The 18817-nt window shown below is 41.4% G+C and overlaps 2 protein-coding genes across 3 annotated transcripts; both read left to right on the forward strand.

The window, feature by feature from the left end:
• Positions 1 to 1289: 1289 nt before the first annotated feature.
• ftsj1 (FtsJ RNA 2'-O-methyltransferase 1) lies at positions 1290 to 8777 on the forward strand. Of its 2 annotated transcripts, none has more exons than XM_021602325.2 (11): positions 1290 to 1537; positions 1864 to 1990; positions 2189 to 2258; positions 2580 to 2682; positions 2914 to 2992; positions 3163 to 3215; positions 3322 to 3375; positions 5447 to 5549; positions 5703 to 5786; positions 5871 to 5974; positions 8083 to 8777. In XM_021602325.2, exons 1-11 carry the CDS (start codon positions 1478 to 1480, stop codon positions 8260 to 8262), a joined length of 1017 nt encoding a protein of 338 aa, XP_021458000.2. In that variant the 5' UTR covers positions 1290 to 1477; the 3' UTR covers positions 8263 to 8777. The 2 variants fall into 2 exon arrangements, with proteins under 2 accessions (XP_021458000.2, XP_036833091.1); XM_036977196.1 differs by lacking the exon at positions 1290 to 1537 and adding an exon at positions 1560 to 1778 and having other exon boundaries at positions 8083 to 8775.
• Positions 8778 to 12391: 3614 nt separating this feature from the next.
• On the forward strand, positions 12392 to 14947 carry LOC110523538. The gene is made up of 9 exons (XM_021602327.2): positions 12392 to 12512; positions 12644 to 12679; positions 12779 to 13069; positions 13242 to 13538; positions 13637 to 13705; positions 13867 to 13968; positions 14098 to 14125; positions 14229 to 14260; positions 14357 to 14947. The coding sequence occupies exons 1-9, from the start codon at positions 12485 to 12487 to the stop codon at positions 14368 to 14370; spliced, it is 897 nt and encodes a 298-aa protein (XP_021458002.2). The 5' UTR covers positions 12392 to 12484; the 3' UTR covers positions 14371 to 14947.
• Positions 14948 to 18817: the final 3870 nt, after the last annotated feature.

Raw genomic sequence — 18817 nt, forward strand, 5'->3', positions numbered from 1 at the left:
AAGCAATGGATAATGGCACCAAGAACCCATAGAGCTGAACTAATGGCCAAAATATTTGTGTAAGTTCATTCCTATGCTGGTGGATTCTCCCATCGCTTTGCACATTCATTTTCAAATTTGGCAATATTTTGTAGGCCTATATGTTGTATTTGTATGTTTGTATGTTTTGTTGGATGTTGTATATGGCTGCATTTGTTACAGCAAATGTTATTTAATTGTTTTATAATAGGTGATGTGTCCTAACTCTGAGAGACTGTTTGTAGCCTTCTCTTCATGATTTTAGTGCCACCTAGAGCTATAGTGTTGAATCACCTGAATAATAAACACTAATGTTGGACTATTCAGGGATGGGCAAACTGACAAAATACAACATAAAATACAATTACAAAATACCATAAAGATCAATGTATGAAAATAAACAACAAAAAACAGAACAGCAACAACATTCTCAGGAACGGGGAGTCTTATTGCTTTATAAACTGGTTACCAATGTAATTAAAGCAGTAAAAATAAATGTTTTGTCATACCCGTGGTATATGGTGTGATATACCACAGCTGTCAGCCAATCAGCATCCATAGTTTATAATGTTGTTTATCTACCTTAGTTGAAGTAAGTCACTCTGGGTAAGAGTGTCTGCTAAATGACCAAAATGTTACTGTATATGTGAAAATTAACATACCAAAATGAACTGCAAAGCATACTGGGTATTATTATTGGCCTTGCTTCAGGGCAGAGCTCATTAGAATAATACTCCGATTGCAATTGCAATTGTTCATTTTTGCATATAGATCAAGGGAGGCTGGTGGGAAGAGATATAGGAGACATGCTCATTGTAATGGCTGGAATGGAATAAATGGAATAGAGTCAAACATGTGGTTTCCATATGTTTGATACGTTTAATGTATTTAATTCCAGCCATTACAATGAGCCCGTCCTTCTATGGCTCCCCCACCAGCCTCCTCTGATATACATGTATATTACGTTCATTTAGCAGACAGTCTTATCACACCATAGTGCCATCAGACTTCTGATACCAATGCAGGGTGACAAAATGGTGAAAATGTCAAAAAAAGACAAATGACAGCTCTCGAAAGTATCTTGTTACAAAATACATTGGAGTTCAGCCCATTGTAATATAAATGACAAACTACTCAGAAGTAATTGAAATACCTATTTCAAATACATGTAACAGACATACTGCCCATCGCTGACTATGTGACCAGTACTCCTCATAACAGTATCCAATGATTAAATAACTTTGTGCAGACATTTTGCTCACCTTTTCTCGTGGTGGCAGTAAGTTAGCACACATAGCAAGTTACAGTATACATGGGAAATATCACTTTATAGTCCATTTTTACGTGCTCTATAACTTAATCTTCGACGGTGTACAGTAATTAGAAAAAAAAGTAGCTAATTTGACCATCGATTGAAGATTAACGCTTAGAATTTTGTACAGGCGTTAACGAGGCAACTATGTTGGGTCCTCACAACGTCAACGTTTACGTGAGTAAAGCACAGCGAGGAAGTGAAAGTGTGAGTATGCACATAATAAACCTATTTCCCTTCCACATTAGTCCTGAATTTCTATATTTGTTTGTCTGAAAGTGAATGCGAACACATTTAGCACGTTTTCAGTTTGCTAGCTTGTCAGGAAGCTAAGCAAACGGTTCCATAAATAGACTTAGCTTGGGATTGCTAGACTTTTAGCTAACGGCTAATTTAGCCAAGTCAACTTCACCTGAAAGGAATAGGACTTATCATGTTGCAATAAAGGGTTCTGGCCTAGTCTTATGTTACTGACATCTAAACTGCTCTGGCCTAACTAACCTAATGTGACTGAAATCTGTTTTGTTGTGCAGGTGAAGATGGGCCGCTCCTCCAAAGACAAACGGGATATCTACTACCGTCTTGCCAAGGAGGAGGGCTGGAGGGCCAGGAGCGCCTTCAAACTACTGCAACTGGATGAGGAGTTTGGCCTGTTCAAAGGCAAGAAGGCCCCTTGGGTTAACATTTCTGGCCATGGTTGTTTTACCCTAGGTCAACATCAGACATCAATGGCTTATGTTATTGGGTATGGCCATTGTAAAATATAACATTATGCCAAAGGAAAAAGGGAGATGAATTTGATCATCCATTTCTGATGTCACTTGAATATGACATTGACATCCATTTCTCCCTCCCCAGGTGTAAAAAGGGCAGTCGACCTCTGTGCTGCCCCAGGCAGCTGGAGCCAGGTCCTGAGCCGTAAACTCAGGTTGGTTTCAATCTCTTTACTTTCCTTGGCTCCCTAGTGGCGCAGTGGTCTAAGGCACTGCATCTCAGTGCAAGAGGTCCCTGGTTCAAATCTGTCTGTGATTGGGAGTCGCATAGGACGGCGCACAATTGGCCCAGTGTCGTCTGGGTTTGGCCAGGGTAGGCCGTCATTGTGAATAAGAATTTGTTCTTAGCTGACTTGCCTAGTTAATTAAAGGTTAAATAAATTCTACTTGAAGCATAGTTGGCGTCTATTAGTATGGGGTGTTAAGAAATAGTGTGCATAACACTAATATTGTACATTTATCTGACGGTTTGACAGAGGAAAGGAGGAGAAGAGTGAGGAGGTAAAGATAGTGGCGGTGGACCTACAGGCCATGGCTCCTCTCCCTGGGGTGACACAGATCCAGGGGGACATCACCAAGGTAACTGTAGCATGGAGTTATAGAGAAACTATAATACCAACACACTATTCTGGAACACTGAATTCGTTGCAGTATTGGCCTGATTCCTTTCAGAGAATGAAGTACAAGTCATCAAGGGCAGAGTAAATAAATGTTTGGTTTGGAATGCAGACATTGTATAACAGATTTGGATCAGATTCTCAAACTCTATTTCAACAAAGCTGGCGGGTCAAATATATTTATTGCTTTTAGATCTCCACTGCCCTGGAGATAATCAGGCATTTTGAAGGACAGCCTGCAGACCTGGTAGTGTGTGATGGAGCCCCAGACGGTGAGTGTGAGAGTGTTTTCTTCCCTCTGGTTTCAGTTTGGTTTGTGTCCTCTTGCATTTAGTTGCATACTCTTCTCTTAGTTGGCACTGTGGGATTTGTTGTGTTTTCTTCATTGCACTATATGCGTATGGCTTTTCCTTATTGGTCATTTTCTGGCTTGTCTACATAGTGACAGGACTCCATGATGTGGATGAGTACATCCAAGCTCAGCTCCTATTGGCTGTGAGTATCACACTGCAATACTGTGTAATATTGAGTTGAATCCCAAATGGCTGATCAGTTATCTTTGTTTATCCTTTATAATCAATTTCTAAATATCCCGTCTCAGGCCCTAAACATTACAACACACGTCCTGAAACCTGGAGGAACGTTTGTTGCAAAGGTGGGCTGTATGTTGGATGAGGACTTGTTTGTATTTGTATTTATTAGGGATCCCCATTAGTTACTGCCAAGGCAGCAGTTACTCTTCCTGGGGTCCAAACAGATTCAGGCACTTACATCAGACATAAAACAAACGATAAAACAGTACATCATATAACATTATTACACCACTACATATTAGAGGTCGACCGATTAATCGCCATCGTTGATTAATTAGGGCCGATTTCAAGTTTTCATAACAATCGGTAATCAGCATTTTTGAATGCCGGTTATGGCCGATTACATTGCATTCCACGAGGAGACTGCGTGGCAGGCTGACCACCTGTTACTCGAGTGCAGCAAGGAGCCAAGGTAAGTTGCTAACTAGCATTAAACGTATCTTATAAAAAACAATCAATCTTCACATCACTAGTTAACTACACATGGTTGATTATATTACTAGGTTAACTAGCTTGTCCTGCGTTGCATATAATCAATGCGGTGCCTGTTCATTTATTATCGAATCACAGCCTACTTCGCCAAACGGGTGATGATTTAACAAAGCGCAGTCGAGAAAAAAAGCACAATCGTTGCACGAATGTACCCAACCATAAACATCAATGCCTTTCTTAAAATCAATACACAGAAGTATATATTTTTAAACCTGCATATTTAGTTTAAAAAAAAAATGTTAGTAGGCAATATTAACTAGGGAAATTGTGTCACTTCTCTTGCATTCATTGCACGCAGAGTCAGGGTATATGCAACAGTTTGGGCCGCCTGGCTCGTTGCGACCTAATTTGCCAGAATTGTACATAATTATGACATTGAAGGTTGTGCAATGTAACAGCAATATTTAGACTTGGGGTTGCCACCCGTTAGATAAAATATGTAACGGTTCCGTATTTCACTGAAAGTATAAATGTTTTGTTTTCGAAATTATAGTTTCTGATTTGACCATATTAATGACCAAAAGCCTGTATTTCTGTGTTTGTTATATTATAATTAAGTCTCTGATTTGATATTTGATAGAGCAGTCTGACTGAGCGGTGGTAGGCAGCAGCAGGTTCGTAAGCATTCATTCAAACTTTACTGCATTTGCCAGCAGCTCTTAGCAATGCTTGAATCACAGCGCTGTTTATGACTTCAAGCCTATCATCTCCTGAGATTAGGCTGGCAATTCTAAAGTGCCTATTAGAACATCCAATAGTCAAAGGTATATGAAATACAAATGGTATAGAGAGAAATAGTCGACACGTCATAATTCCTATAATAACTACAACCTAAAACTTCTTAACTGGGAATATTGAAGAACTGGGAATATTGAACCACCAGCTTTCATATGTTCTGAGCAAGGAACTTAAACGTTAGCTTTTTTACACGGAACATATTGCACTTTTACTTTCTTCTCAAACTCTTTTTGCATTATTTAAACCAAATTGAGCATGTTTCATTATTTATTTGAGACTAAATATTTTATGTTTTATATTAAGTTAAAATAAGTGTTAATTGTTCATTCAGTATTGTTGCAATTGTCATTATTACAAATATATTAATACAGTGGGGCAAAGAAGTATTTAGTCAGCCACCAATTGTTCAAGTTCTCCCACTTAAAAAGATGAGAGGCCTGTAATTTTCATCATAGGTACACTTCAACTATGACAGACAAAATTAGAAAATAAATGTGATTCACAATGTGATTTTCTGGATTTTTTTTCTCATTTTGTCTGCCATAGTTGAAGTGTACCTATGATGAAAATTACAGGCCTCATCTTTTTAAGTGGGAGAACTTGCACAATTGGTGGCTGACTAAATACTTTTTTGCCCCACTGTATATATAAAAATCGGTTGATTAATCGGTAACGGCTTTTTTTGGTCCTCCAATAATCAGTATCGGCGTTGAAAAATCATAATCGGTCGACCTCTACTACATATCTACAATACAAAATGAATAATACCAACACTATTACAATGTATGTGTGTGTTGATGTAACAAGTTCTGCACTTTGTTTGTTTTTTTAAAATTGTGTAGAGAAATGAGCTAAGAAGCCTATGTCATGTAGAAGTTATCTTATGCTGTGGTTACTGTGTAGATATTCCGGGGGAAGGACGTGACCCTCCTGTACTCCCAGCTTAAGATATTCTTCAGTAGTGTGACCTGTGCTAAGCCCCGGAGCAGCAGGAACTCCAGCATAGGTGAGCTGGAGACCACAGCTGACACTGGTCACACACCGGATCATAGATGGTTTCCATTCAAATGCCTGGTTTTGTCAGAAGGTTTGAAGGATTAAGTAGGCGTTGTGCTGCTTGAGTCTAATATTTGTTTGTTTCATTCTCTCATTTCTACAGAGGCATTTGTGATGTGTCAGAATTACTCTCCTCCAGTAGGATATGTGCCCAACATGTCCAATCCTCTACTGGATCACTCATATGGTAACAACACAGTGATGTTTCCCATCTTCCTCATGTTTCAACTCCATATACACTGGTACTCAAGTTGGTTTCTGTCTGTTTCAGATGTAGATTTTAACCAGCTGGAGGGACCAAATAGAATCATAGTTCCTTTCTTGGCCTGTGGAGACCTGAGTGCCTTTGACTCGGACCGGACCTACCCTCTCCAGGTATTGATATTCAGATACATGTCTCTGTTGATACATGTATTGTAGACCAATGCTTTTCTTTACTAGTCTCAAAGCTGTTACTCCATAGATGTTTCATATTAGGTCTGATCCCAATTAGTCGACTGATCAATTGTTTGGTCGTTAGGCTGTTGGTCGACAGAGATTGTTTTAGTCGAGCAGTAACAAATATATACACACACTACCGTTCAAATGTTTGGGGTCACCTAGATTTAATTTTTTTTGTCCTTTAAAATAACATCACATTTATGTTATTTTTATTTTAACCCGCAAAACACCAGTCTCAACGTCAACAGTGAAGAGGCAACTCTGGGATGCTGGCCTTCTAGGCAGAGTTGCAAAGAAAAAGCCATATCTCAGACTGGCCAGTAATAAGAAAAGATTAGGATGGGCAAAAGAACACACACTGGACAGAGGAACTCTGCCTAGAAGGCCAGCATCCCGGAGTCGCCTCTTCTCTGTTCCCTCTAATGTACTTGTCCTCTTGCTCAGTTGTGCACCGGGGCCTCCCACTCCTCTTTCTTTTCTGGTTAGAGCCAGTGTGCTCTGTTCTGTGAAGGGAATAGTACACAGCGTTGTACGAGATCTTCAGGTTCTTGGCAATTTCTCCCATGGAATAGCCTTCATTACTCAGAACAAGAATAGACTGACAAGTTTCAGAAGAAAGTAATTTTTTTCTGGCCATTTTTTTCTGGCCATTTTTTTCTGGCCTTCATTGTTTCATAACTTCATTGTGTGAATTGTTTGCATTTGATTGTTAGTGTATATCAATTCCTCATTACATGTATCACCAGAAGTACATTTTCTGTTAATTCCTATAATTTCTAATCTACAATGTTTGGTTACGTTAATTTCTTTTAAGATGGACGAGCACGCATAGAAGTAGGCCTATAGCCTACCTGTGTCCAATTGGTGATCGGATAGTATTTCTGCTTATTGCACCACCCCTAATGTCCTGCGAAGTTTCTCAAAGTAATGTTTTATTCACCTGAAACAGCAAGTAAACAAACTCTGTTTTTACATCCATTGAGAATTACAATAGTTCCTCGATCTATTTGAAAAAATCTTTCTCGCTCTCTCCCTTTCGATAACCACTCAGCGTGGAATTGAATAATGTCATGCTCTGATCCAGTGGAAACGTCATAAAATAGGCTTATCATTGTTGGACTTGGACTGAAATAGGTTCCGGTACTCATTTTGGGTGCTGGTACAGTTTATATTTAGGTGCAAGAGCGCCACAATACTTTTGAGCTAATATTATTTTAAGAGGAACAGGAGCTCAAGCAGTATACAATTTGAGGTGCTGTACTCAGCTCTGGTGAGTTCCTGCCCAAGTCAAGCACTGCTTCTAATCCCTTGTGCAAATCGCCTACAGCTGTGTCTGTCCAGAGCTCACTGACGCGGGAAACTGAGGGCCCAGAATATTTTCGGGCCGGACCCAAGTAAATAGTTGATACAATGTTTCAAGTTCGTTGCAGACAGGCCATGTGTAGCCAATGTGATTTATAGGATATTAATTTTTTTCTGGATATTTTCTATCTACAGGCTGCTATGTTTTTATTTGTTGGCTTTATGTAGGCTATTTTTAGAAAGTTTGCAAAGGAAGTACATTTTATAGGGTATTTCACAAAAATGTGCATATGAAAACCATAACTCGCACGCGCAGATCGGTAGAAATTGTAAGATAAATTAGCATTCCACATGAGAAAGGTTGCAGACTCCCCATGTAGCCTATTACCGGCAACTTCAGGAGAGTTATAGCAGAATCTGCGAAAGCCAGCAGGAGTGGGAGGAGAATAGATGGGTCAGGTTAAGGTTTTTATCTTCTGGTTATCTAAATCTCTGGCGCCCTCTTGAGGCATCAAACTAATCTTAAAGCATCAGACAAGCTCAATGTAGCTAGTTGATTTTATTACAACACGTAGGGTGTGTCTATGAAATAATACAGGTTTAAAAATGTTTAGCGATCGATTGGTCGAAAGAACAGGTGACTTTCAGTCAACCAACATTTGTGTTTGTCGGAGACAGACTTACTTCATATTAAACTTTTGTGCTGTGCACATTAAACTTAATATTATTTTTCTTCGTAGTTGGATGCCAGTAAGGAATACAAGTACACGCCCCCCACCCAGCCCCCCATTCGCCCACCCTACCAGCAGGCCTGTCAACTACGCAAGAACAACCTATTGGCCAAAGAGGACTCCCCCTCTCTTCCATTGGATGAAGCCCTTTCAAATATGGACATTTCAACCAGTCAGGAAGAGTCATAGTGTGTTCAGTTTATTAAACGTTTTGCTGCGTTGTGTGGCGGTTTGTACTGAATGACACATTTACCCACAACGGAGCACACAGTGCTTCAACGGTCTTTGTGTTATGTTTGCTCCCATTTGGTGGGAGGGTTGTGGCCTGATTTAATATGGTTATGACCATTTGTAATCTCAACTTGTGTAGCACACCATACACAATCACCCTCTGGGCCACCATATTCACAACATTCTACATCTGGACGTTCAGAACAGCACCATGTCCATGGAACACTGAGTCCTGCTGAATGTGGCAATAGTTGTCTTCCATAACAGAGAGAACTGGCATTTCATAGAGCAGAAACAGAGAAAGAAACAGAGGATATTTGGTTCAGAAAAGCCTTGAATGCGTAAAGACTGTGTATAGATAATTTTTGCCACGTTTTACCAATCAATTTCAATTGTCATGTTGTACCTTTATCGTGTTTTTATTTTGTATTTTCTGTTTTTACTTCTAAAATAAATAACATTTGCTCCAGCACTCCCATGTTTTTCTGTTCTGTGATCTGCTTTCCAATGACGTGTCACATATCCTGGTTCAAAAAGCACTTTTTGCTCCCTAGTCTTTGGCTGGACATTGAGATATGAATGAAGAAATAGGGACAACACATGGGTTCATGGTATTGCAGAGTAGCAAAGTAAATCTCATTAATCTGTGATTGGTAGTCCTACTGTACCAGTAATGTTTCCTCTAAACTGCGCCCCTCCTCCAGAAATGCCATGCAGCGCAGAGACGCAAGAGATTGAACTTCACTGAGTTCGCCGCATTAGTTTGCAATGTAGGCCTGCATTGAACACCACATACAGTGCCTTGCGAAAGTATTCGGCCCCCTTGAACTTTGCGACCTTTTGCCACATTTCAGGCTTCAAACATAAAGATATAAAACTGTATTTTTTTGTGAAGAATCAACAACAAGTGGGACACAATCATGAAGTGGAACGACATTTATTGGATATTTCAAACTTTTTTAACAAATCAAAAACGGAAAAATTGGGCGTGCAAAATTATTCAGCCCCTTTACTTTCAGTGCAACAAACTCCCTCCAGAAGTTCGGTGAGGATCTCTGAATGATCCAATGTTGACCTAAATGACTAATGATGATAAATACAATCCACCTGTGTGTAATCAAGTCTCCGTATAAATGCACCTGCACTGTGATAGTCTCAGAGGTCCGTTAAAAGCGCAGAGAGCATCATGAAGAACAAGGAACACACCAGGCAGGGCCGAGATACTGTTGTGAAGAAGTTTAAAGCCGGATTTGGATACAAAAAGATTTCCCAAGCTTTAAACATCCCAAGGAGCACTGTGCAAGCGATAATATTGAAATGGAAGGAGTATCAGACCACTGCAAATCTACCAAGACCTGGCCGTCCCTCTAAACTTTCAGCTCATACAAGGAGAAGACTGATCAGAGATGCAGCCAAGAGGCCCATGATCACTCTGGATGAACTGCAGAGATCTACATCTGAGGTGGGAGACTCTGTCAATAGGACAACAATCAGTCGTATATTGCACAAATCTGGCCTTTATGGAAGAGTGGCAAGAAGAAAGCCATTTCTTAAAGATATCCATAAAAAGTGTCGTTTAAAGTTTGCCACAAGCCACCTGGGAGACACACCAAACGTGGAAGAAGGTGCTCTGGTCAGATGAAACCAAAATTGAACTTTTTGGCAACAATGCAAAACCTTATGTTTGGTGTAAAAGCAACACAGCTGAACACACCATCCCCACTGTCAAACATGGTGGTGGCAGCATCATGGTTTGGGCCTGCTTTTCTTCAGCAGGGACAGGGAAGATGGTTAAAATTGATGGGAAGATGGATGGAGCCAAATACAGGACCATTCTGGAAGAAAACCTGATGGAGTCTGCAAAAGACCTGAGACTGGGACGGAGATTTGTCTTCCAACAAGACAATGATCCAAAACATAAAGCAAAATCTACAATGGAATGGTTCAAAAATAAACATATCCAGGTGTTAGAATGGCCAAGTCAAAGTCCAGACCTGAATCCAATCGAGAATCTGTGGAAAGAACTGAAAACTGCTGTTCACAAATGCTCTCCATCCAACCTCACTGAGCTCGAGCTGTTTTGCAAGGAGGAATGGGAAAATAATTCAGTCTCTCGATGTGCAAAACTGATAGAGACATACCCCAAGCGACTTACAGCTGTAATCGCAGCAAAAGGTGGCGCTACAAAGTATTAACTTAAGGGGGCTGAATAATTTTGCACGCCCAATTTTTCCGTTTTTGATTTGTTAAAAAAGTTTGAAATATCCAATAAATGTCGTTCCACTTCATGATTGTGTCCCACTTGTTGTTGATTCTTCACAAAAAAATACAGTTTTATATCTTTATGTTTGAAGCCTGAAATGTGGCAAAAGGTTGCAAAGTTCAAGGGGGCCGAATACTTTCGCAAGGCACTGTATATTCTACTGTAGTCTATATCATAGACATCACAAGCTATTTCCATGTGAAAATGTTATGGGATTTGCTCCATTGGTTTTGTTGGTAGGCCTACATTATGCTCAAATAGCCACAATAGCCTATTGGTTCCTGTCTAAAACTGTAACGGCACTGCCTCGGTGTTCAATGTAAATGTGCTGGAAGTTGCACAAAATTCTCACTGTGTTCAAGTTTCTGCTCACAAAACAAACATTTGCTCAGTGCCTGAAAAAATTCAAGGGAACATTGCCTAACAGTGGACCTGTTAGATGGGGCAAAACACGTGGTTTGGAGAGACAAACAAGTAAGAGGATGGTAAAATCTGTAACCATTTAGTTGGCAATTACTATTCTTTCTGCGTTTGCAATACATTAACATTATTTAGCAGACACTTATCCAGAGTGGCATAGAGTAGTGAGTGCATACGTTTCATATTTTCTTTGTCCATACTGGTCCCCGTGGGAATTCAAATCTTCACCCCTGGTGTTGCAAGCGCCATGCTTTACCAACTGAGCCACACAGGACACTTGTAGCTGAGCATCAACCAGCTTGTATTTCCTGTTGCTATTCAGGGCGGCAGGGTAGCCTAGTGGTTAGAGCGTTGGACTAGTAACTGGAAGGTTGCAAGTTCAAACCCCCCGAGCACACTGTTCCTAGGCCGTCATTGTAAATAGGAATTTGTTCTTGAATGACTTGCCTGGTTAAAAAAAGATTTAAAAAAAAAGGTCAGCACATAAGGGACCACACTAGGGTTACTGATCATTCACACAGATGCCTAATTCCAGAGACGAGAACACAAGTCAAGACCAACTACAACCGAAGGGCTCTGCTCAAAAAAATAAAGGGAACAACACAATGTAACTCCAAGTCAATCACACTTCTGTGAAATCAAACTGTCCACAGAGGAAGCAACACTGATTGACAATAAATGTCACATGCTGTTGTGCAGGTGAGGACAACAGACCACTTCTCATGTTTCCTGGCTGATGTTTTGGTCACTTTTGAATGCTGGCGGTGCTTTCACTCTAGTGGTAGCATGTGGTAGCATGAGACGGAGTCTACAACCCCTCAAGCCTATAGAGACATATCCCAAGAGACTTGTAGGTGTAGTTGGCACCAGTGGGGGACCTTTCCTCTTTTGTCCTCTATTGTTTTTCAACAGGAACAGTTAAAAAATAGTTGGAGTGTGTCTTTAAACTGTCCAATGAGTTAAAGGGATATTAGCCAATGGCAATTGTTGTATCTTCACAGAAACTGTTAACAGCTCTCTGGTTTGTCATAATTGGCTATATTGGCTATATTTCCGTATTTTCTAAAGCGTAATTTGTAACTTGGCCAGTTTCCATATCTGCCTCGCTAGGTTGTTCTGCCTCCTAAACATAGGCTGCCAATTTCCATATTTAATTAAAAAAATGTACATTTTATATAACTAGGCAAGTCAGTTAAGAACAAATTGTTATTTACAATGACGGCCTACCCTGACCAAACCCAGGCGACGCTGGGCCAATTGTACGCCGCCCTATGGGACTCCCAATCTCGGCCAGATGTGACACAGCCTGGATTTGAACCAGGGACTGTAATGATGCCTCTTGCACTGACATGCAGTGCCTTAGACCGCTGCGTCACTCAGGAGCCCTTTTGTAAATGATCGGCGCCTCTAGATTGTTCTGCCTCCTAAACATAGGCTGTCAGTTTTTTTCACTTCATTATCTAAGTGTGTTCACTCCTTCATGAACAAGTTGAAAGGATGTCTCCATCTTATTTAATCTTCATTTGTGAGTATTCAATTATCTCTTATATTTATATTATGAATGAATTGTAACAAAGTAATTCATTTAGATGATGTAGGTTTAATATGTAGGACTTCACATAAAAGCATTTTTTTAATGTTTTGCCATGTTTAAAGGTATGGCTGCTGTTGCAGTTAAAGAAAGTTGTGCAGGTATGTAATGTATTACCACATAAGAATATTTCCTGAATCATTCTGTTTCTAACAATTAAAATGTGTCTTCTCATAGTTTCTCTCTTTAACTCTAAACAGATTCTGTCCCTACTCCCACCATTGTGTTAGACCCTGGGTACATCAATGTTGCTATGCCTGTCGTAGTACGCTGTGAGTCAACAAGAGGCACAAAGTGCCACTTCTACAAAGACCACGACCCCAACCCAATAAGAGAAGTGAATTCCGGTGTTTGCCAATTCATATTGTTCTGGAATGAGTTCAAAAAGTGGAACAAGACTGAAGTAGATCTCAGCTGTGCTATTCTACAGAAGAGAGAAGGGAAAACGATATCTTCAGAACGAAGTGACACTCGAAGACTTCATGTGAGTGGTGAGTGACAATTTTACCCTAGGGCCTAAATTAGGGCCTAGGGAACATGTTCAGTTATTGTTAAAATAATCCCAAAATTGAATGATGCTCGAAGACTTCATGTAAGTGGTAAGTAACCATTTTATTACCAGGCAGTATCACATTTGCTTGATTGACGACATCATTTTTTCAGATTCCATTGGAATACCCAGGATTTTTGTGGAAAATACAGGAACTTATTTAAGTCTTCGGTGTGAGGCCAAGCATGCTGGTACCTCATGCTACTATTACTTGAACAACAGTGAGTCCCCCTTTAAAAGTCAGCCCTACAAAGACAATGTCTGTGTTGGGAAAGTATCGGAAAAGGATCTGCTGAGGAAGAGGAGCAGTGCTGGAGAGATCTTCATCACCTGTGCTGTGGAGCTGGTGGTAGAGGGTGGAGATAATGTGACATCACAGCATAGTGAACCGTTCAAGATTGCCATAGATGGTGAGACCATCAATTAAATTATTGTGCAATCTAACATGACAATCATCTGTCTGTATTACAATACTGATGCATATGTCATGTTCTTCCTCCAATTGTAGACTCTCCTGGGCCCACCACTTCCTTATCAACATTCAGTACCAACAAAACCAGTGTAACTAATGGAGAAGGTGAGTAACCTTAAAATGTTTTTAAACTTACTGTTGATAGACCCACCCACCTAAGAGCATTTCAAGATAACATTGACTGATTCTGTTGCTAATGATCTGTACTGTTTAATCTAATTCAACAAACAATTTCAACTTGACCTGAAAGTCATCTCCCCCTTTAGAGTCCCCCTCGGAGTTCCCCCTCTACATCAGTCTGAGTGTTGGGGCCTTTAGCCTTATTCTGCTGGTTGTATCTGTCCTGTGTTTTCTCCGGTACAAGCGAGGTACATGCATTCAAATACTGATACTTCAAGGCTTAATTTGTTCCAATGTCCATTCTGAGTTATTTGTGTATTATACATGTGAAATCGGGGCTGGTTTAATCTATTATCATTTCATATTTATTTCTGAAGGTGATCAACAAGACTGGTCTGCCAATAGGTAAGTGAGTGATCTATTTGTATTATAATTACATTATATTTGTCTTCATACACATCATTATACAGTGTCATATCTAAATGTACTGGGTAAATTGTCTCAACAGAACCCAATGGAACCAGAACAAAGAAGTTATCTGTAAGTATGAAAGGAAACCTACCACAACATATTCATTTCTCAGAAAAGTGGTTATATTCAGTGCTCTACATTTTACCTTTCTCTTATTTGAAACAGATGCAAATGCTTAATTATTTCAACAAGGCGGTCTGAATGTGGGGGATGTGACCATGCTGCGTTGTACTAGTTCAAGTGTACTTCCACCTGTTGATGAACTTCCTCCACATCCTTTCTCTGCTTCCTGATTTACATATCTGCCACTCTCTGCTCTTCATGTAGTCTGACACCCTCTGTTCCTCTCAGATGAATGGTGTAATATCTTACTGGGCAAGAAATAGATGTGCATAGGTTTTAAGACATGATCTATTTGAAGTTTCACATTGTTTGTATATAAGGGTAAATACCCGTGTTCTTTTATTGCCTTGTCTTTTTTTGACGCTTTTGTTATTTTATTACTCTTTTTTATCAACTTTGTATATTGATAGTTTTGCTACTCTACATTTATTCTGCACTTCTGAGGAAGAGCTGAAAGTAAGCATTTCACTGTGCCATTCCACCTTCTGTACTCTGTGCATGTGACAAATAAACATTGATTTAATGTGTAGATTGTGTAGGTTAGTTTTAACATACTGGCATACAATTTTCCTATTCTGTACAGCTTTTAATATGTAACTCTGTTTTGAATAAATTAAATACATGTATTGTATTACAGCATTCCCATTTTATGCTGCTATTTGTGGTTCTGTTTTCCTGGATGGTTGGTACCATTTTTGCCCAGTAGATGGGGCTGAAAGATTGTGTGAGTTATAGAAACAACAGAGGTTCGGAATGGAGAAGGGGGATCGTAGAGATGGGGGTAAACTCTAACCACTAGTTTGTGGTGACACAGTGTGATGTTAAACACAGTAACTAAACTGGCTGATGTCTCTTGATGCCTGATTGTTTGTGCTTCTGTTTGTCAAGTAGAAGTGACCACATGGGGGGTGTACTGATCGTTCACTCTCACTTGTGTATTTCCAGAGATGAGACGCAAACAAAGCATTATAAACTATTTTTGATTTAACCACAATTAAGCTCAAAAGTCTTTCAACACATCTCATATGAAACGACTTCTCATATGAAACGACTTCTCAGAAAACATTGTGTGCATGATAATTTCTTAGAGGTGTACAGTGCCTTCAGAAAGTATTCATACCCTTTGACTTATTCCACATTTTGTTGTGTTACAGCCTGAAATCCACATTGATTAATAACATTTCCCTCACCCATCTACACACAAAACCCCATAATGACAAAGTGAAAACATGTTTTTAGAAATGTTAGCAAATTTATTGAAAATGAAATACAGAAATATCTCATTTACATAAGTATTCACCACCCTGTCAATACTTTGTAGAAGCACCTTTGGCAGCTTTTAGTCATCTTGGGTATGTCTGTATCATCTTTGTACATCTGGATTTGGGGATTTTCTCCCATTATTCCTTGCAGATTTGGTGAGTGGCTGTATCAATATTGTATCCTTCCGTGCAGCAGGATACATTCTGAGTAAGGATGTCAGATTAGTCCCGTGTACCGGGTAGTGCTGTGGCTGACCCCCTTAAATAGCTGCCGTCACACTACCTCCACCTCGTGTCTTTTTCGAGGCACAAGGATTGGAGTGATCCAATAGCTCACATAACCGTGGTTACATACGTAACCTTCGTTATGTAGCATTATATTGGATCCCTCCAATATGGTTTCACAATTCCCGATTAATCGGTGAAGTAGTCATGGCCAAGCAAAGAGCAAAGTCCCATAGGACTGAGCTCAGGGCAGTCATGATTGCTGTGTCCCTCCGTCCCCATCCAGGGAACTGGAGACAACACCCAACATGGCCGTCCTGGCCTCATTGGCAGCGGCAATATTGACTCGATAGTACCTAGCAAAGGTGCTAGACGAGGCACAAATGTCATCAAGAGGAACTCCTTGGAGCAGGGCCCACGATGTAGCTACTCCTCTAGTAGAATGTGCCACTACAGCAGATGGCAGAGGCTGTCCGGCCAGCTGAGATGCTGTAGGTATAGTGTCCACAATCCAATTTGAGAATCTCTGTTTCGATAGGCTCTTCCCCAGAACTCTCTAACCATAGCAAATGCACAGCTGATCAGACTCTCTTATTGTCTTTGTCTGTGTAACTCAAGTGTCCAATGCCCTCACCGGGCACAGCACATACTGTAGCTCACTTGCAGCCGTGGAGGGGCGTATGCGGACAAATGTAAGGGCCGGTTCACATGCCTGTCAGACAGGACTTTCGGCAAGAAAGAGGGGTTAGGCCAGTGGATAACACTCACCGAAAGAGCATGACATTCACTGACCCTCTTAGTGGAGGTAATAGGCAACAGGAATTCCACCTTTATGGATAGGTGCTTCAAAAACATTAACCCCAGGGGCTCAAAGGGTGGCTTACTAACTGCTAACAGCACCATGTCAAGGTCCCAGCTTAGCACCGAACGGGCCTTCGCTGGACGCAGATGTTGAACTCCTTTCATTAACTTGGAGAGCAATGGGTGGCCACCTATGGGTCCCTCTAGGCCATCATCATGGCATGCAGAGATTGCGGCTAAATACACTCAAAGTGGACTCCGCTCAGCCCGCATCAAGCAGTGATTGTAAAACATTTTTTAACTGTTTGTCCATCACACGACTAGGTGGCAACATTATGACCCTCAAACCAAGTACATAAAATGTCACACAGCATCTGATATGACGTGTTGGTGGAGGAAGCCCTGATGTTCAGCAGCATGTTCACCACATTGTCCTGAATGCCTAGACTGGCCCATTTACACTTCTCAGAGGCCAAGCTCAAAGCTGGAGGGGGTGCAGGTCTGGATGCCACAGTGTCCTCTGAGCCTGAGAGAGAGCAGGTCGGGCCTCTGCGGTAGCTGCCATGGGGTCCCCGACAGGAGGGACAACAGGAGGTTGAACCATGGTCGTCTCGGCCAGTTTGGGGCTATGAGGAGCAGCAGGTGGCCCATCAAGCTGACCTTATCTAGCATAGATGTGATCAGGGGAAATGGTGGGAACACAAAGTGTCATAGCTGGCCAATCGTGAGCGAGGGCATCCAGACTCAGAGGGCCTGGAAGGTCCGACACCGAGAACCAGCTGGGGCAACGAATGTTCTTCTGAGATGCAAACAGGTCCACCTGTGCTCTCTTAATCAAATCAAATTTGATTGGTCACATACAGATGTGTAGCAGATGATATTGCGGGTGTAGCGAAATGCTTGTGTTTCTAGCTCTAACAGGGCATTAATATCTGCAAGTAATATTTAACAATTTCACAACAATACACACAAATTTAAAGTAAAGGAATAGAGTTAAGAATATATCAATATTTGGAAGTGCAATGCTGGACCAGTGCAAAATATGTAAACATTGTTAAAATAACTAGTGTTCCAATTATTAAAGTGGCCAGTCATTTCAAGTCTATGTATATAGGGCAGCAGGCTCTAAGGTGTTAGTGATGGCTATTTAACAGTCTGATGGCCTTGAGATGGAAGGCTCTCGGTCCCAGCTTTGATGCACCTGTTCTGACCTCGCCTTCTGGATGATAGCGGGGTGAACAGGCCGTGGCTCGGGTGGTTGGTGTCCTTGATTATCTTTTTGGCCGTCCTGTGACATCGGGTGGTGTAGGTGTCCTGGAGGGCAGGTAGTTTGTCCCCGGTGATGCGTTGTGCAGACCTCACTACCCTCTGGAGAGCCTTACGGTTGTGGGCGGAGCAGTTGCCGTACCAGGCGGTGATACAGCCCGACAGGATGCTCTCGATTGTGCATCTGTAGAAGTTTGTGAGTGCTTTTTGGTGACAAGCCAAATTTCTTCAGCCTCCTGAGGTTGAAGAGGCGCTGCTGCGCCTTCTTCACAATGCTGTCTGTGTGGGTTTGTCCGTGATGTGTACGCCGAGGAACTTAAATCTTACTACCCTCTCCACTACTGTCCCGTCGATGTGAATAAGGGGGTGCTCCCTCTGCTGTTTCCTGAAGTCCACAATCATCTCCTTTGTTTTTTTGACGTTGAGTGTGAAGTTATTTTCCTCACACCACACGCCGAGTGCCCTCACCTCCTCCCTGTAGGCCATCTCGTCGTTGTTGGTAATCAAGCCTACCACTGTAGTGTCGTCCGCAAACTTGATGATTGAGTTGGAGGCGTGCATGGCTACGCAGTCGTGGGTGAACAGGGAGTACAGGAGAGGGCTGAGAAGGCACCCTTATGGAGCCCCAGTGTTGAGGATCAGTGGGGTGGAGATGTTGTTACCTACCCTCACCACCTGGGGGTGGCCCGTCAGGAAGTCCAGTACCCAGTTGCACAGGGCAGGGTCGAGACCCAGGGTCTCGAGCTTGATGACGAGTTTGGAGGGTACTATGGTGTTAAATACTGAGCTGTAGGTGATGAACAGCATTCTCACATAGGTATTCTTCTTGTCCAGATGGGTTAGGGCAGTGTGCAGTGTGGTTGCGATTGCGTTGTCTGTGGACCTATTGGGGCAGTAAGCAAATTGGAGTGGGTCTAGGGTGTCAGGTAGGGTGGAGGTGATATGGTCC

This window comes from Oncorhynchus mykiss, chromosome 5 (assembly GCF_013265735.2).
Source record: "Oncorhynchus mykiss isolate Arlee chromosome 5, USDA_OmykA_1.1, whole genome shotgun sequence".
Classification (NCBI taxonomy): domain Eukaryota; kingdom Metazoa; phylum Chordata; class Actinopteri; order Salmoniformes; family Salmonidae; genus Oncorhynchus; species Oncorhynchus mykiss.